The sequence below is a fragment of the Acinonyx jubatus genome, chromosome A3 (genome assembly GCF_027475565.1).
Source record: "Acinonyx jubatus isolate Ajub_Pintada_27869175 chromosome A3, VMU_Ajub_asm_v1.0, whole genome shotgun sequence".
NCBI classification, from domain to species: Eukaryota; Metazoa; Chordata; class Mammalia; order Carnivora; family Felidae; genus Acinonyx; species Acinonyx jubatus.
In genome coordinates this window covers 27,025,739-27,041,721 of record NC_069388.1, presented here as the reverse complement: position 1 = coordinate 27,041,721, position 15,983 = coordinate 27,025,739, and the positions used below count along the sequence as shown (strand labels likewise).

At 53.9% G+C, this 15,983-nt stretch overlaps 1 protein-coding gene and 1 pseudogene across 1 annotated transcript; one reads left to right on the top strand and one right to left on the bottom strand.

Moving 5' to 3' along the window:
• Positions 1-867: 867 nt before the first annotated feature.
• LOC113602411 (cytochrome b-c1 complex subunit 8-like) lies at positions 868-1,486 on the top strand (annotated as a pseudogene).
• A 4,532-nt stretch (positions 1,487-6,018) lies between these two features.
• TRIB3 (tribbles pseudokinase 3) lies at positions 6,019-15,629 on the bottom strand. Its single transcript, XM_027069780.2, has 4 exons — positions 15,378-15,629; positions 11,283-11,573; positions 9,214-9,506; positions 6,019-7,271 (listed from the first exon to the last, which is right to left on the bottom strand). Exons 2-4 carry the CDS (start codon positions 11,571-11,573, stop codon positions 6,779-6,781), a joined length of 1,077 nt encoding a protein of 358 aa, XP_026925581.1. The 5' UTR covers positions 15,378-15,629; the 3' UTR covers positions 6,019-6,778.
• Positions 15,630-15,983: the final 354 nt, after the last annotated feature.

Below are 15,983 nucleotides of genomic sequence, written 5' to 3'. Positions count from 1 at the left end.
AACCCACCAGCCACAAGATTGTGACCTGAGTCGAAGTTGGACACTTAACCGACTGAGCCACCCAGATTCCCGTTTCCAGCATTTTATATCCTCCTTCCTGGCTTCATTTTTTTTTTTTTTCTAAAGCATATACTACTGGGGTGCCTGGGTGCCTCACTTGGTTGAGTGGCTGACTCTTGATTTCGCTTAACCAACTGAGCCACCCAGGTGCCCCTGATCTGTGTCTGGTAATATTGCCATCTGAACTCTGAGTGTCTGTTTCTGCTGATTTTCACTTCTGTTGCCTTGTTTTCCTCTGGTGACCATTGCTGGTTTTTGACAGTCGTGGTCCCTTCAGCCCTGAGGTTACCTGCACAAATGTGTATTGAGGGCAGATATTTTCTTTCAGGTGTTCTTGTCCTACCCTTGGGCTTTCAAGGGCAGAGCTGGCAGTCACTTTGGACATCCTTCAACCCCGTGGGGAGACTCTTTGATCATTCAAAACTGGGTTCAGCCCCGCTGTTCATGATGTACGTGACCCTGGACAAGATCCCCCCTCTCTGGGCCTTAGCTTCCTCCTCTGTACAATGGTGATCATGATGGTCCCTCCTTCGTAAGGCTCTTTTGACGATCTGTCTCAGTTCCTGGTTATTGATGTCTAACAAGTTACCCCAAAATTTAGGGGCTCAGAACAACAACAAACATGTAGATCTCACACAGTTTCCGGGGTTTAAGAATTCAGGAGCTTCTTAGGTGGTTTTGGTGCAAAGTCTCAGCGGTTTTAGTGAAGATGTTAGCTGAGGCTTCAGTCATCTGAAGGCTTGACCAGGGTGGAAGATCAGCCTTCGAGAAAGCTACTCCTATACCTGGTTGGCGCTGCTTTGCGGGATGTCTACATTCCTTGCCACCTATACCTCCCGGAAGGGCTACTTGAGTGTCCTTGAAACATGGCTGCTGGCTTTCCCAAGAGCAGATGATCCTGGAGAGCAAGGCAGGAGCCATGGTATGTTTTATGGCCCAGCCTCCCTCCTTCAGACGGACAGTGGTCCCCACGACCGGGGAGGGCAGAGTGACCCCTGTGCGGGACTGAGGCATTGCCGCAACCCTGGGCCACGAGTTCCGGGATCTGACACGGGTGCAGCACGTGACCACCTACAGCCTTGTTGCCCTGCGAGCACCGCCTTCCCGCACCACTTCAGCAAGGCCATCCCCAGCATGCGGTGCCACACTCGGGCATGCATCCTGGATGTCGTGCCGCCATTTGTAGTGTTTTATCCTGTCTACACACGGGGGACCCAGGAGTTTGTGAAAGCCAAGCGGAAGAATCCAGCTGCTTATGAGAATGACAAACGAGCCACTCATCTGGGTGATGGCTCCCTGGGCCGGAAAGATCCTTCTCTGGGAGAAGAGCCTACATTGTAGTGTCTTGAAGACATAATACACTTCTTGTGGGAAGCAAAAAAAAAAAAAAAAGAAAAAGAAAAAAGCCACATTCCTTCATTTTCATAATATCCTATTTGTTACACCTATCGACCCGGCTCAGGATGGGAGGGCACTACACAAAGGCAAGGATTCCATGTGTCAAGGATCATAGGAGGCCATCTTGGAGGCCAGCCATCACATGTCAAATGAGATAATGCGGGTAAAGCGCTTAGAACCATGCCTGACACGTGATGTGACCTCAGTAAACACTAACCATCCCTAACAAGTGCCCTGCTTTGTTCGGGGCATATAGCAACCGCTTTCATTTAGTCATTCAACAAACATTTATTGAGCAGCTCCGTGCACCAGGCACTGTTCTAGGAGCCGGGGAGACTGCGGTGAACAAAACATAGCCCCTGGCCTCATGAAAGTCCCAGACATAGAGTGTCCTGCCATGTGGGGCTAAGTGCTATGACGACTGGCCTCACAGGCAGGTGGGACTTCGACCCATTTTATACCTGGGCCCGGGGTCAAACAAGCTCTGCGAGGAGCCGAAATGAGCTCTGAGTCCCCAAGGAGTTCAGGATTTCACCAAACACAGAGGTTCTCCAAATTGGCTGCTCAGTCACATCGCCCCGGGGAGCTTGTTAAGGCGCACACCCGAGGCAGTCTGACTCACAGGTCAGGAGAGAGTTTGGGGATCTGCCTTGTAAACAAGCACCCCAGGGGACCGATGCAGGCGACTGACCCACCACCTCTGAGACTGTTCTGCGTGAGTCAGTGATGCAGGGCAGGGCCAGTCCTGCTCCAAGGACGGTCCAGCCTCCAAGGAGGGGCAGGGCTTAGCCACACAGAGAGGAGGGGAACAGGCTGGAGCCCAGAGACACGGAGCAATTTGTCCAGGGACACACAGCCTGCAGAGGCAGTTTGAAGCACACGGCGATCGGCTTAGTTAGTTGATCAAGTATATCCCGTGTTGTGTATTTAAATCAATCCATCAATCAATAGCCATAAATTCTTTTCAGGGACTCCCAGCAAGAGGGAGAATCTATTTTCCCACCTCCCAAATCTGGCTTCGGGGCACGCTTTGGCCAATGGGACATTTGCTGATGCGACACAAGCACAAGCACCTTGGCCCCTGCCCTCTCTTGTTTTTTGAAACCCAAGAGCACGACAGGAGGGGGCCTGGGGCTAAGCCTGTTGGAGGCTGAGACTTCCTGGAGCAGAGGTGACCCACCCAGGTGGGCGTCCCTACAGCCTGCTGACTGACAGACAACGGGGCTGTGAGTGAGCCTGGGCGCCCCTCTAAGCAGCAGCTGCCTGGGGCGCCTGGGTGGCTCAGTTGGTTATGTGTTGGACTCTTGATTTCGGCTCAGGTGATGATCTCATTGTGAGATCGAACCCCATGTCAGGCTGCGCTGAGCATGAGCCTGCTTGGGATTCTCTCTCTGCCCCTCCCCTGCGCTCTCTCTCTCTCTCAAAATAAAATAAATGTTTGTTTGTTTTTTAAAAGCATTGACAGCCTGCCACAGTGCGAGTGAGCCAGCTGAGCCCAGCCCAAACTGCTGAGCCAGAGAATCAGGGACCATTAAGTTTTGGGGTTTGCAATGAAGCAAAGACCTGCTACAGCCTAGTTATGGGGTGGGGCGGGGGGGGGCGCGGGGGAAATTTCCTCCCTTCACTTGGGGCAAACTGTCCTTAGTCGCGGTCATTAACACTAACTGCCCAACAGACAAACTCGAGATCACCAAGATCTCACACAGGAAGCCTCGTGTGTTGCTCAGTAAAATCCAGTGTGGATCTGGTGGTCCTCCTCCAACTTGTAGCTAAGGGCACCGGGGCCTCGAGGTGGCCTGCGTTAGGGACAAGAGGGGTGGAGGCTCACCAGCTCTCAGCGCTCTCACAGTGGGCGTTTCCAAGCACGCACAGCCTCCCATTGGTCAGAACTGGTCACATGATTGTAAGGGGGCAGGGCAGCTAGGGGAGCCCTTGAAGGACTGGGACGCCCACCGCCCTACCTTAGCCACAAAGAACTCACTAACCGCAGTTTTTTATTTGTGTGGTTACTTGTTTCACAGCTGGCTTCTCCATTAGACTGAGTCCATCTGGCATGATGCCCGGCCTAAGCCACCATCCATAAGAGTGGTTGAATGGCGGGCTAAGCGAGCGAATACATGGTAGGGCAGGCCGCAATACTGTCGTTTGTATTTAGCCCCCAGTTATAGAGAAAATCCCCAGTTAGATTTCCTAGAGCCCCTCACTCGCGATATACTCAGAATATACTTGCACTACGTTTGATTCTGTAAAAGTTTTATGATGATCATTATCTGGGTATAAATGGAACGTGGAAGTGCTCTGTAATCGCGGCCATGTGCGTTACTCGGGGAGAGTGGATTTTACATTTTTACCTGTCCGTTGACTGAGCAGCCTTGTCGAAAAGTTCCTGCTTCGGGGCGCCCGGGTGGCTCAGTCGGTTAAGCGGCCGACTTCAGCTCAGGTCACGATCTCGAGGTCCATGAGTTCGAGCCCCGTGTCGGCCTCTGGGCTGATGGCTCAGAGCCTGGAGCCTGTTCCAGATTCTGTGTCTCCCTCTCTCTGCCCCTCCCCCGTTCATGCTCTGTCTCTCTCTGTCTCAAAAATAAATAACACGTTAAAAAAAAAAATTAAAGAATAAAATAAAAAAAAAAGAAAGAAAAGTTCCTGCTTCGCGGCAAAACCAGGTGAATCTTTTTGTCTGTTGTGTCGTCTTGGACGAGTCTTCTGCTCTCTAAACCACATTTTTCTTACCTGTAAAGTGACCGGCGCATTTACCTTACAGGGTCGTCCTGAGAATTAAAGGGGGTCTCTAGGTGTAAGCCGGGAGGGGAAAGAGGAAAGCTTGGGGGACTGCCTGCCCCATGAGACCCGAAACACAGCTGGGCCCTGCCCCGGGGAATGCTGGCTGCACACAGATGAGGCTGACGTCTCCCAGTCTATCAGTTAGCTTTCGCCGCCTAACAAAACACCCCAAAACTCAGAGGCTTAAATCAACGATCACTTTAACTCATGATTCTGTGGGTCAGCTGAGCAAGTCTTCCGGCCTCCATCGGCCTGACCGATCTCTGCATTTGCGGACTGGTGGCCGGGTGATCCCGGGATGGCTTTCATGACATGTCTGCAGCCAGCAGGCTATTGACCTCAGTGCTCGTGCTTTCTCCCACTATCTCCCCTCGCACGTGTAGCGTGAGCCTCGGGGAGGCTGTACCCACCTACAGCTGGGGGATTGGCGTGGTTTATTAGCGGGATTGCATTTCCCTTGCTGGTGATTGGTCAGGAAAGGGCAGGTGACCCAGCTCTGGCCAATGAGCTATGTGGGAAAGTCTGTTAGGCACGCTTCTGGGAAAACTTTGCCCGTCCGGAGAGAGAGCTGTGGGGCTCATAGGAACAGCTAACTCTTATGGAGGGGTTAAGTGCTTTACGTGAAATAACTCATTGAACTCCCGTGAGTTAGGCACTGTTGCCCTCATTGCAGAGATGAATCATCTCAGGCATAGAATAGGGTGGTTAAGAAACAGAGGGTCAAACAGGCAGCAAGCGCGGGAGCCAGGATTTAATTCCAGGGAACCTGACTCCAGAATACTGAGTTGTTCGGTACTACGGTGCCACCCTCCTGCCTCCTCTGGTCGTGGATCGCTTGTGTGATACCTGGGACTTGCTGTGGCCATTGTGCCAGTAGTCACCAGGGACAACAGAGCAGAGACGGAATGAGCCTGGAAAGCCAGAGTCCTTGCTGACAGTTCTGAGAGCTGAATCAACCAGCCCAGAAGCCCATCCCATCTCCTGACTTCTCGCTTTGTGTGAAATACATTTCCTTCTTTTATTTCTATTATTTTTTTGTGTTTATTTTTGAGAGAGAGATAGAAAGACAGAGCATAAGCAGGGGAGGGGCAGAGAGAGAGGGAGACACAAAATCCGAAGCAGGCTGCAGGCTCTCAGCTGTCAGCACAGAGCCCAACGCAGGGCTTGAACTCACGAACCATGAAGATTGGGACCTGAGCTGAAGTGAGACACTTAACCCACTGAGCCCCCAGGTGCTCCCTTCCTTTATTTATTTTTTGAAGTTTATTTATTTATTTTTAAAAATTGTTTTTTAACGTTTTATTTATTTTTGAGACAGGGAGAGACAGAGCATGAACAGGGCAGGGTCAGAGAGAGAGGGAGACACAGCATCTGAAACAGGGTCCAGGCTCTGAGCCGTCAGCACAGAGCCCGACGTGGGGCTCGAACTCACGGACTGTGAGATCATGACCTGAGCTGAAGTCGGACGCTCCACCGACTGAGCCACCCAGGTGCCCCTGAAGTTTATGTATTTTGAGACAGGGAGAGAGAGAGAGTATGTGCACGAGTGAGTGGGGGAGGGGCAGAGAGGAGGAGAGGGAGAGAGAGAGAGAGAGAGAGAAAGAGAATCCCAAACAGGCTCCCCACCGTCAGTGCAGAGCCTGACTCGCGACTGGAACTCACGTACTCGGGGCTGGATCATGACCTGAGCCGAGACGTTAAGAGCCCAACGCTCCACCAACTGAACCACCCAGGTGCCGCCATTCCATGAGAGGCTAGAAGGAATGTCCCGGAGAAATTAAACTATCTCACCACTCCTTTATTAGGCACAAGGTAAAAATAGATTCTTCTGGCATCCAAAACCCATAGTATGGATCCAAAACCCAGAACAGGGCTTGGGACGTTCCAGGAGGCCAGGGGGAGACGACCGTGCCCCCTCCATCCCCCAACTCTGGTGCTCAGGCCAGAGGTGGACAGGCGCGGGCCCTCGCTCCAAACCGCTCCTTGAGTTAGGCGAGGACCAGCCTCATAGTCTGAACCGGGGCTCCTCCAGCCCAGTCCTTGGCTCGGAGAAGAGAGCGGCTGGGAGCCCAATTCCCAGCACGGCCTGGGCTCTGGAGTCCTGAGTTGCAAGGGAGAGACCAGCAGCCTTTGTTTGGCACAGGGATTTGTGAGAGGCACTGTCCCAGGTCGGAAGTGCCTGGGCACCAGCACGAGTGGATGCGGACACCTGTGCTGAGAGGGCCCAGTGTGGACACTGACCGTGGGCTGGAGATGTGTCGTCCGCAGGAGCTTCGTCTTTTGTTCACTGCGGCGCTCCCAGCACCGAGAACAGGGCTCGGCGCGCAGTGAGCTCCCAGGATTTGTTAAATGTGCAAGCCTGTGTGCACAGGTGTGCGGAACCACACAGGTGTGCATACAGCACACTCCACACATGCGTCCTTTCTCCCTTCTAGAAGGCACTAAGGTTTGGCTCAGTGCAAAAACAAAAAAAGGCAGGAGAGAGCTTGGAGATACCCCAAACTCAATTCCACTGCTGCAGCTGCGAGTCTAGGGCTACCTAGCCATATAGACCAGCTTCTCTTACCCCCTCCTCTTCCTCGGCCTCCTCCAACCCCGGCCCTTCAGGGACCACCTGATCGGCCTCCCAGAGGTGGGATCGGGGTGGAGCTGAGGGGATCGGCTTCTCCCGCAGCCAGGGATGCAGCAGGATGCCCGTGGCCGTGAGGCGTTCGGCTGGCTCCCGTCGAAGGAGACAGCGGACCAGGCAGCGAGCGGGAGCCGAGAGGCCCTCGGGCAGGGCAAAGGCACCGCGGCGGATCTTGCCAAAGAGCAGGGCAGGCTCTGAGTCTTGGAAGGGGTAGTGGCCAGCCAGCATGGTGAAGAGCGCCACGCCCAGGCTCCACACATCGGCCGCCTTGCCTGAGTAGGATGCCCGGGAGCTGAGGATTTCAGGTCCCACGTAGGCCGGGCACGCGTGTTTGTCCCACAGGGAGTCGTCGGGCCCGTTCAGCACACAGGCATCCTCCAGGTTCTCCAGCACCAGCTTAGTCCTGTGGCAGGTGGAGAGACAGAAGGGTCACCTCCTATTGGGCCCCCCGTGCCCCCACATGCCCCCACGCCGTCACCCTTAATGGCACCCACTTCCTGAGTGCCTGCTGGCATTTGGCAGAATTGAGCCAGTCTTGGGTCGCCCGGGTGGCTCAGTTGGTTAAATGGCCGACTCTTGACCTCGGTTCAGGTTGTGAGCTCATGGTTCGTGAGTTTGAGCCCCGCGTCGGGCTCTGTGCTGATGGCATGGAGCCTGCTTGAGATTCTCCCTCCCTGCCCCTATCCCACTCATGCTGTCACTCTCAAAATAAATACATTTAAAAAAATAATAGTAATAAATAAAAATAAAAAAGAATTGAGCCAGTCCTGTGAGGCTGGTTGACCGACCTCATTTTACACATGAGGAAGCCCAGGCTCAGAGACATTAGTCATTTCTCAAGGCCACAGAGCAATTCAGTTCGAACTAGGACTCTGAGAGGAGCACATTTCCCAGTAGTCCCTTGGAGAGGGGGCTGAGATGGGTGGGGGCCTTAAGGCTCTTCTAAATATTTATTTATTTATTTATTTATTTATTTATTTTAATGTTTATTTATTTTTGAAGGAGAGCGAGAGAGAGACAGAGCATGAGCGCAGGAGGGACAGAGAGGGAGGGAAACACAGAATCCGAAGCGGGCTCCAGGCTCTGAGCTGTCAGCACAGAGCCTGACGCGGGGCTCGAACTCACGAACCGCGAGATCATGACCTGAGCGGAAGTCGGGCACTTAACTGACTGAGCCACCCAGGAGCCCCCTGACTGGTACTCTTGTAAAGTGTCAAGGTCAAGGAAGACAAGGAAAGACTGAGGAACAGTTTCAGACTGGGGGAGACTAAGGAGTATGACAACTGAATGCAAGCTGGGCTTCTGGACTGGATGCCAGACAGGAAATGAGTATTAGTGGGAAACTAGCGAAATTGAAATCAATCCGTGGTTCAGTGAATAGGTACTAGACCCAGGTTAATTTCTTAGTTTTGATGGCTGTTCTGTGGTTGAGAAGTTAATATTAGGGGAAACTGGGTGAAAACAATATGAAAACTCTTGGCACTATTTTTGCAACTTTTCTGCAAGTCTAAAACTATTTCAAAAAGTTTAAAGGGTACGATGGGGTCACCCTCCTTCCCCCCACTCCCCCCCCACAAAAAAAATCTTGAAATGAAATTCATGCTCCTGATGGATGTTTGCATGCACCTGATTGGCTTGGCATGCTCCCTGACACGTCCTGCACACCCCCCGGGGGAGTCTAGGGGAGGGGACAGAATGCCAGGTCCCTTTCTGTTCCCTCCCTCCAAAAATCACTGATCCTCAGCGTCACAGAAATAGTTCCCATGTGAGGAGCTTCAGGGCCTGTTTTGGCTTGTTGTCTGTGGCCCTGACATCCTGGAAGCATCTTGACAACCTGGCCCTTTCCCCTACCAGTGGGGAAACTGAGGCCCAGAGACTCCGGGTCACCCAGAGTCAGCAGGTAAGGCCAGCCAGACTCCCGCCTCTCAAGTTTAAGGTGAATTAGGACCTCTCTGGAGTCACCTCTGGGGTCAGTTCCCAGCTCTGCTATATATTTAGCTGTGGGGTCTTGGGCCTTACTTGACTTCTCTGGGCCTGTTTTGTCCCCTGACCTAGAGGAAGCAATACTAGCCCTGCCTCCTATTCGTAAGGATCCCAGCCAAGTCAGACAGGGCAGCCAAGCTCCTCATCGCCGTTGGCTACTGTGACTGTCACAGAGGCAATGCTCCACCTCAGGGGCTTCGCATTCGGTCTGGGTCAACCTTTTCCTGGGACCCGGGCGGAGGTGCTGGTCCAGGCTTCTCCATTCCTTGCGTAAGTTACTTTACCCTCCTGGGCCTCGGTTTCCCCAGCATGGCTCACCTCTCAGGCGTGTCTGTGCGCAGGGTCTCTGTGCCCACACTCACCTCTCCTCGTTGGTGAAGACAAAGCGCCGCAGCTTGAGATCGCGCAGGACCAGGCCGTGCTGGTGACAGTGCGCCAGGGCGGCGGCCATCTGGCGGAAGAGTGCGGCGGCTTCGGGCTCGGGGAGGCGGCGGCGGCGGCGCACCAGGCTGTGCATGTCCCCGTGGGGCCGTGGGAAAAAGGTGTAGAGGTGGTGGGGGCCCGCCACGACGTCGGCCGGCCGCGCCACGTGTCCCCGCGGGGGCAGCCGCGAGTAGGGCTCCAGCACCGCCTGGGCCTCGCGGGCCGGGTACACCTGTGGGCGGGGCGGGGCAGGGCGTGAGCGCAGGTGGGGGCCGCCCCGCGGAGCCCGGCCTGGCCTTGGAAGCAGTCACGGCCAACCATTCAGGCACTGTGCGCTCGGCACTGTGCCACGCGCTCCAGCAAGCCGCTCCACCCGGACGAAGCTGAGAGGCCGCACAGCCAGCGGGTGGCAGGCCTGAGACCTGAATCCGTGCTCCACGGTCTGTGCCCTCAACTGCTACCTTAGACGCCCTTAAACTTCAGGCAACTGGGAAATGACAGGGAACCCAAACGGAAATAGCCCAAGGCCGTGGAAATGCAGAAGAGTAGATAGCCCACGAGTCACTTTACGCATAGCATCCCGTGCTCATAGCTATACCGTTCCCTAGGATGCACTGCCTGCCCGCCCTCTCATTCACTCCACAAGGAGACACTGGCGGCTGCCTGTGCCGGCCTTGGGGATCCAACCTGGCTGATGGCCGTGGCCCCTGCCCTCCTGATGCCCACGGTCCAATACAGGAGACAAGGAAACAAGCCAACAGACAACATATTTACAAATTCTCATGAGCATCCTCCAGAAAGATGCTGGAGGAGAGAATATTTTGGAAGGGGGCACCTACCCGGAAAGGTGTGGTCTAAAAGGGACTCTGGGGAAGTGACCTGAATGATTCAGAGATGCCCACGGGATAAGCTTTCCAGGTGGGGGACATGGGCAGTGCAAGGGTCCTGAGGCAAGAAAGTGTTTGAGCCACTTCAGAAAAACCAGCCCAAGATCAGTTCAGCTGGAGTGGGGCAGGGGAGGGAAGGGGGCAGTGGTGAGTGTGGTGAGGGTGTTGGAAAATGTGCTCGGGGCTCTACGGACATCAGATGGAAACCTCCCCACAGCCCTGAAAGGTGTGTTCCATTTTACCGACGGTGAAACTGATGTTCAGAGAAGGAAGGTCACCTGTCGGAAGCCATACAGCTGACCAGAGGCGGAGCTGGTATACTGACTTTGTCTGCCTTTAAACCCTTCCCATGTTATTTTGGCCATGCCCACACAGAAAATAAAAATAAATAAAGCGCATACATATTTAATTCATGAAAAAAAAAAAAGTAAGCATATGTTTAAAAAAAAAAAAAGAAAAGAAAAGAAAACCAAACAGCTGGGTGGCACGGAAGAAAGAATTCAAAAAACAGAGACTACTTTTTTTTAAGTCAGGGTAAACATTCCTGCCTCTGCGCATTTGAACTTGCCTGTCGTGCCGCTGGAATGCTCTTTCCTAGAGACCCACAGGGCTGGCCCCCGCCCCCCCATTCACGTAAGTCACTGCTTGAATGTCACCTCCTCGGAGAGGGCTTCCTGGACTAAAATCACCTGCTCCCCCATAATCCCTGTCCCCCTCTCTTTCAGCTCCCAGCTTTCTCTCCAAAGCACTTATGATCCCCTGGTACGTATTTTACTTATTCTCTTGTTTACTGTCCATGTCCTCCACTTAAGCATCGGCTTGATGAGAGCAGGACTCAGTCTATGTTAGAGCCACAGCAGGGTGCATGGCATGCAGGGTGCTCAGTGAAGGTTTGTTGAATGAATGAATAGGTGATCCTCTACAGACAGGCCGATGATCCTTCTACACACTGACCAGAAAAGCCTAGGCGATGGGGAAAGCTGGAGGCTCACTATCTGCTTCCCCAACAAACACAGGAATAAAGTAATATAAGGACCCCTCAGCCCTGGCAATCCTCTAGAGCCAAGGCCCTTTCCAGGCCCCCTGTGATGCTGAGGGAGAATGACCCTGGGGGAACATACCTTGCAGGTGTACTCGGTGCCTGAGGGGCAGTGCAGGGCCCAGTAGGCCCGGCCACCCTCCTCAGGCTCTAGGAGGACATAGGGCCCAAGACGGGAGGCAGTGGTCCCAGCACAGGCATGGGCTGGAGCAGGAAGTGGGCTCGGGGGCAGCGGGCAGGAGGGCAGCCTGGGCTGGGGCCCAATTCGCGCTTGTTTCCGGATGGGACACTCGGTGTCTAGGTCATTGTCCAACTCCCACCGCTTCCTCCTGGAGGGGGCACCCGCAGCAGCAGCCAGAGGGGTGGCTCGCATCTGCGAAGAAGGGAAAAAGCACTGAAGTGAGGCTGTTTGGTGGCCCCCCCCCTTCCCTAGCCTTTATGGAGGAGGACTTGGCAGTGTGCATCAAAGTGACAAACGCCCTTAACCTTGACTGTGTGTCCCGCTTCTGGGGATTTATCCTCCAATTAAAATGCCCACCAAAAAATTAAACATGTCAAGGGCTGTTCATCAGAGCCTTGCATCCAATAGCAAAAGGCAGTAAACACCCCCAAGCGTCCAGCAGTATGGGGCTGGTTAAACGTCATGATACAAGCCACACGGTGGAATATTATACAGCCCCGGAAAGGGACCAGCAAGCCCTGTACACACCGATATAATGATGTCGGTACACGGTTATCCTGCACCCACGTGATAGAAACCACTAAATGTCCATTATTGGGGAACTGGTTAAATCAATTCTATGTCATCCGTACACGAAAAAACTGTAGCCATTTATGATTAAGAAAACTCTTTAGGGGCACCTGGCTGGCTCAGTCAATAGAGCATGAGACTTTTTTTTTTCTTTCAGTTTATTTCTTTATTTTGAGAGAGAGAGAGAGAGAGGCAGAGAGAAAGAGAGAGACTCTCAAGCAGGCTCCGTGCTGTCAGTATAGAGGCCAACATGGGGGTCCATCTCCTAAACCATGAGATCATGACCTGAACCAAATCCAAGATTCGGACGCTTAACCGACCAAGCCACCCAAGTGTCCTGCATGTGACTCTTGATCTCAGGGTCGTAAATTCAAGACCTAAAATTTTAAAAGCTTACTGAGAGAAAGAAAGAAAGAAAGAAAGAAAGAAAGAAAGAAAGAAAGAAAGAAAGAGGAAGGAAGGAAGGAAGGGAGGAAGAAAAGAAAGAAAGAAAGAAAAAGAAAGAAAGAAAGAAAGAAAGAAAGAAAGAAAGAAAGAAAGAAAGAGCAAGGAAGGAAGGAATGAAGAGGGAAAGAAAGAGAGGAAGAAAAGGAAGAAAGAAAGAAAGAAAGAAAGAAAGAAAGAAAGAAAGAAAGAAAGAAAGAGCAAGGAAGGAAGGAATGAAGAGGGAAAGAAAGAGAGGAAGAAAAGGAAGAAAGAAAGAAAGAAAGAAAGAAAGAAAGAAAGAAAGAAAGAAAGAAGAGAGAGAGGTGCCTGGGTGGCTCAGTCGGTTAAGTGTCCGACTCTTGATTTCAGCTCAGGTCATGATCTCATAGTTTGTGAGTTCGAGCCCCGCATCAGGCTCCGCGCTGACCGTGCAGAGCCTGCTTGGGATTCTCTCTTTCTCTCTGCCCCTCCCCAACTTGTGCTCACGCTCTTTCTCAAAAATAAAATAAATAAACCTAAAGAAAAGAAAGAAAGAGAAACTCCTTATGTGCTGATTAGAAAAACCTCCAGAGTGAATGGTTAAGTGGAATTTAAAAAAAGCAAAGTGGAGAATTGGCCTTGGCGGTGACAGGAAGAGAGACTTTGCACTCTATCTGCTGAGTGGTGTAGTGCAGGGAGCTGTTACCTGGGGCAGGGAGGGAGGGATGATGAATGAATGAGGAAGGTATGAATGTACATATGAATGCAGGCTCTGGAATGGATACGTTGTCCAGTGCACAAAGCAAAGCAAGCTGCTATAGGACAGATATACCCTGAGATGATTGAGACGATATCATTCATGTAAAAAACGCCACCAGCATATCAAAAAAATATCTCCATACTTGCTTCTAGGTCGGTATGTAAATGCACAAGTTTTGGAAGGACCCAGACTAAACCGGCCACAGTAGCTCCTGGCCTCCTGGGAGGCCCAAGACAGGAAGGGATTTGGTAGAAAGGCAAGGGCATTTTCAATTTCAGTATTTTTATTTATTTTTATTTATTCATTTATTATTTTTTTTATTTTATTCTTTAACATTTTTTTATTTATAAATTATAAATATTTATTTATAATTATTTTTGAGAAGAGAGAGACAGAGCACGAGCCGGGGAGGCGAGAGAAAGAGGGAGACACAGAATCCGAAACAGGCTCCAGGCTCTGAGCCGTCAGCACAGAGCCCGACGCCGGGCTCGAACTCACGGACCGCGAGATCATGACCTGAGCCGAAGTCGGACGCTCCACCGACTGAGCCACCCAGGCGCCCCTCAAGTTCAGTATTTTAAAATAAAGATCCTGCACTCATTTATGGCTTGAGTATTTCAAAAATGAGTGTATTTCTTTTTTTGTTTTTTCAAATGTGAACTTTACTATTGCCTGATGACTCAAAGCTATCAGAATCACAGGTCCAGAGTTAGTCAACAATAGACAGTGCAGTTTCACCATCAGGTAAGAAGTAAGGCAAGGAGGGGATGTCTCTCAAAGGCGGTAAGATTCATTCATTCAGTTATGGAGGAAGCCACCCCTCCCCTCCGGGGGGAGGGGGACGCAGCTGTATAACTGTGTGGTGGGTGGAGGAGAGGGCAATGGCATGCGAGAGCAGGGAGGTTCTCTCCTGGATCTATCTGCCTACCCATTCCAGCTCCAGATGAGGGACACGGAGCCAAGGTATAAGACATTAGAGGGAGATCGACTTCAGCCCCGGTAAAGACCTTCCCGAAGGTCTGAGCCAGGATCAATGGGGAAACATCACTCAGAGTCAGTTCTCAGACTGAGGACCACCTACTCCCAAGTCCGAGCGAGCGGTGGGCTGCCTTGGGAGGGAGGCAGGGAGACCTCAAATGGCGTGCAAGGCCATAATCCCAACGTAGTAAGAATGCAACAGCGGGTGGCTGTAGTCGGACATTCCCAGGTTGGAATCCTGGCCCAGACCCGGCCTGGCAGGGGTAGCCCTGGGCAATGGAGGCGGCCCCTAACACGTAGCTCTTGCTGTTCCCTGACGCCTCTGGCGGAATAAGGGCAGGTCATACCAAACACACACTCACAGAACCCAGAGCAGACAGCTGTACACACGCCCCTCAAAAACACAGTTTGTCCAAGCCGGCCAGCTGCGACACCACATCCAGGGCAGAGAGGGGCACACACATCATTAAGGGACACACACCTCGTCGTCCTTGGGCAAGTGGGCAGGCATACACACGCAGAGCCCTCCCAACTCTCCCACTCACCAGTGACCGATACCTGTAAGGTCACAGGCAAGGTCTGACACGTGCCCCACCCCCTAGACGGCCCCGCCCCGCCTGCCGCCGCCGGGCTCCTCCCGTGGGAGCGGAAGCGGCGGGCTGCGGGTGTCCCGAGGCAGAAGCTTCAGCGGAAACCGAGCAGCGGGAGGGGGAGAGGCGAGGAAAGGAGGCTGGGCCCCAGGGCTGTGAGAAGGGGCGGACCGGGGCCCTCCTCGCTCCTCACGCCCCAGAGTCTGCAGGGACAAAACGCAAGCGCGCACGGTGCAGCCCGCAACCCGCAGCCGCAGCGCCAGGTGCATACCTGCGGCCGACGCCCCGCACGCTCCGGGGGTCCCGCACCCCGCGCGCTGCATCCTCGCTCCCTCTCCCCCTGCACCTGCCCCCAAGGTACCCGAGCCCGGCCCCAGCACAGCCCACACCTGCCACCGGCTTCTCGCGGCTCTGACCGTGCGCCGAGACACATCCGCTCCAACCCGCAGGCCCACGCGGATCCCGCACACACACCCCAGAGGGACACAGACCCTACGCGGTCCCCAGCCTCCCCCGCGGGCCCCTCACACACACGCCTCCCCCGCCCCACGCTCACCTCCCGGGGCTACACGCCCGCACCTCTGTCCCCTGCTCCCTCCGCCCCCAGGATATGCTCTACCTTCGCGGGTCCGCACCCTCCAACCCGTCCGCCCCCGACCCCCGGCCCGACCCCTCTCCGGCCCCGCAGGGTACCTTGCCCGGGCGTGCGGCGGGATCCTGAGTCTCCAGGGCACTCCCACGTGGCCGGGGGCCCTCTGCGACGCGGCTGCGCTCGGGACCCCGGACCCCGCAGCCGGACACGTGTGGAGCCGCCGCCGCTTCCGCTGCGAGTGTCTCCCGGCTCCAGAGCCGGCTCCGGCCCGGGCCCGGGTGATGCAAACCTGCGCTAATCCGCCGTCGCCTGATGCGCTCCAGCCGGGGATTGCAACATCCCGCGCGCTCCGCCCCCTGGGGAAGGAGGCGGGGGGTCACCGCCCCGGCGCGCCCCGCCCCCCACGGGTGTCTCGGCTCCACCCCCTCCTCCACCTGCCCCGCGCAGACACCAGCCACTGGCTCTCCCTCCTTCCTTGGAAAGAGCATTTTGCTTTTCTGAGCCTCAGTCTCCCCATATGCGAAATGGGGAGAACGTCCTTCCTTCTCAGGATGCAGAGGAGAAAAAGAGCAAACCGTGACAGTTCCCCGGGTGCTTTCCTGTTTTATAAAGTACCTTCCTACCAATGCTTTATTAACCTTTAGGAAGACTCTGGGCAGGCAGGAATCTCCGCTCGCCCCATCCCAGCCCGAGGCCCAGGCGTGGGA

Bases quoted from the DNA above. Each gene is read 5' to 3' on its own strand.
- TRIB3 (XM_027069780.2), bottom strand. From the start codon at position 11,573: ATGCGAGCCACCCCTCTGGCTGCTGCTGCGGGTGCCCCCTCCAGGAGG. The intron at 9,507-11,282 runs GTATGTTCCCCC...CCCCGCCCACAG, and splicing joins GCACCGAGTACACCTGCAAG to GTGTACCCGGCCCGCGAGGC. The intron at 7,272-9,213 runs GTGAGTGTGGGC...CACCTGCCACAG, and splicing joins GTCTTCACCAACGAGGAGAG to GACTAAGCTGGTGCTGGAGA.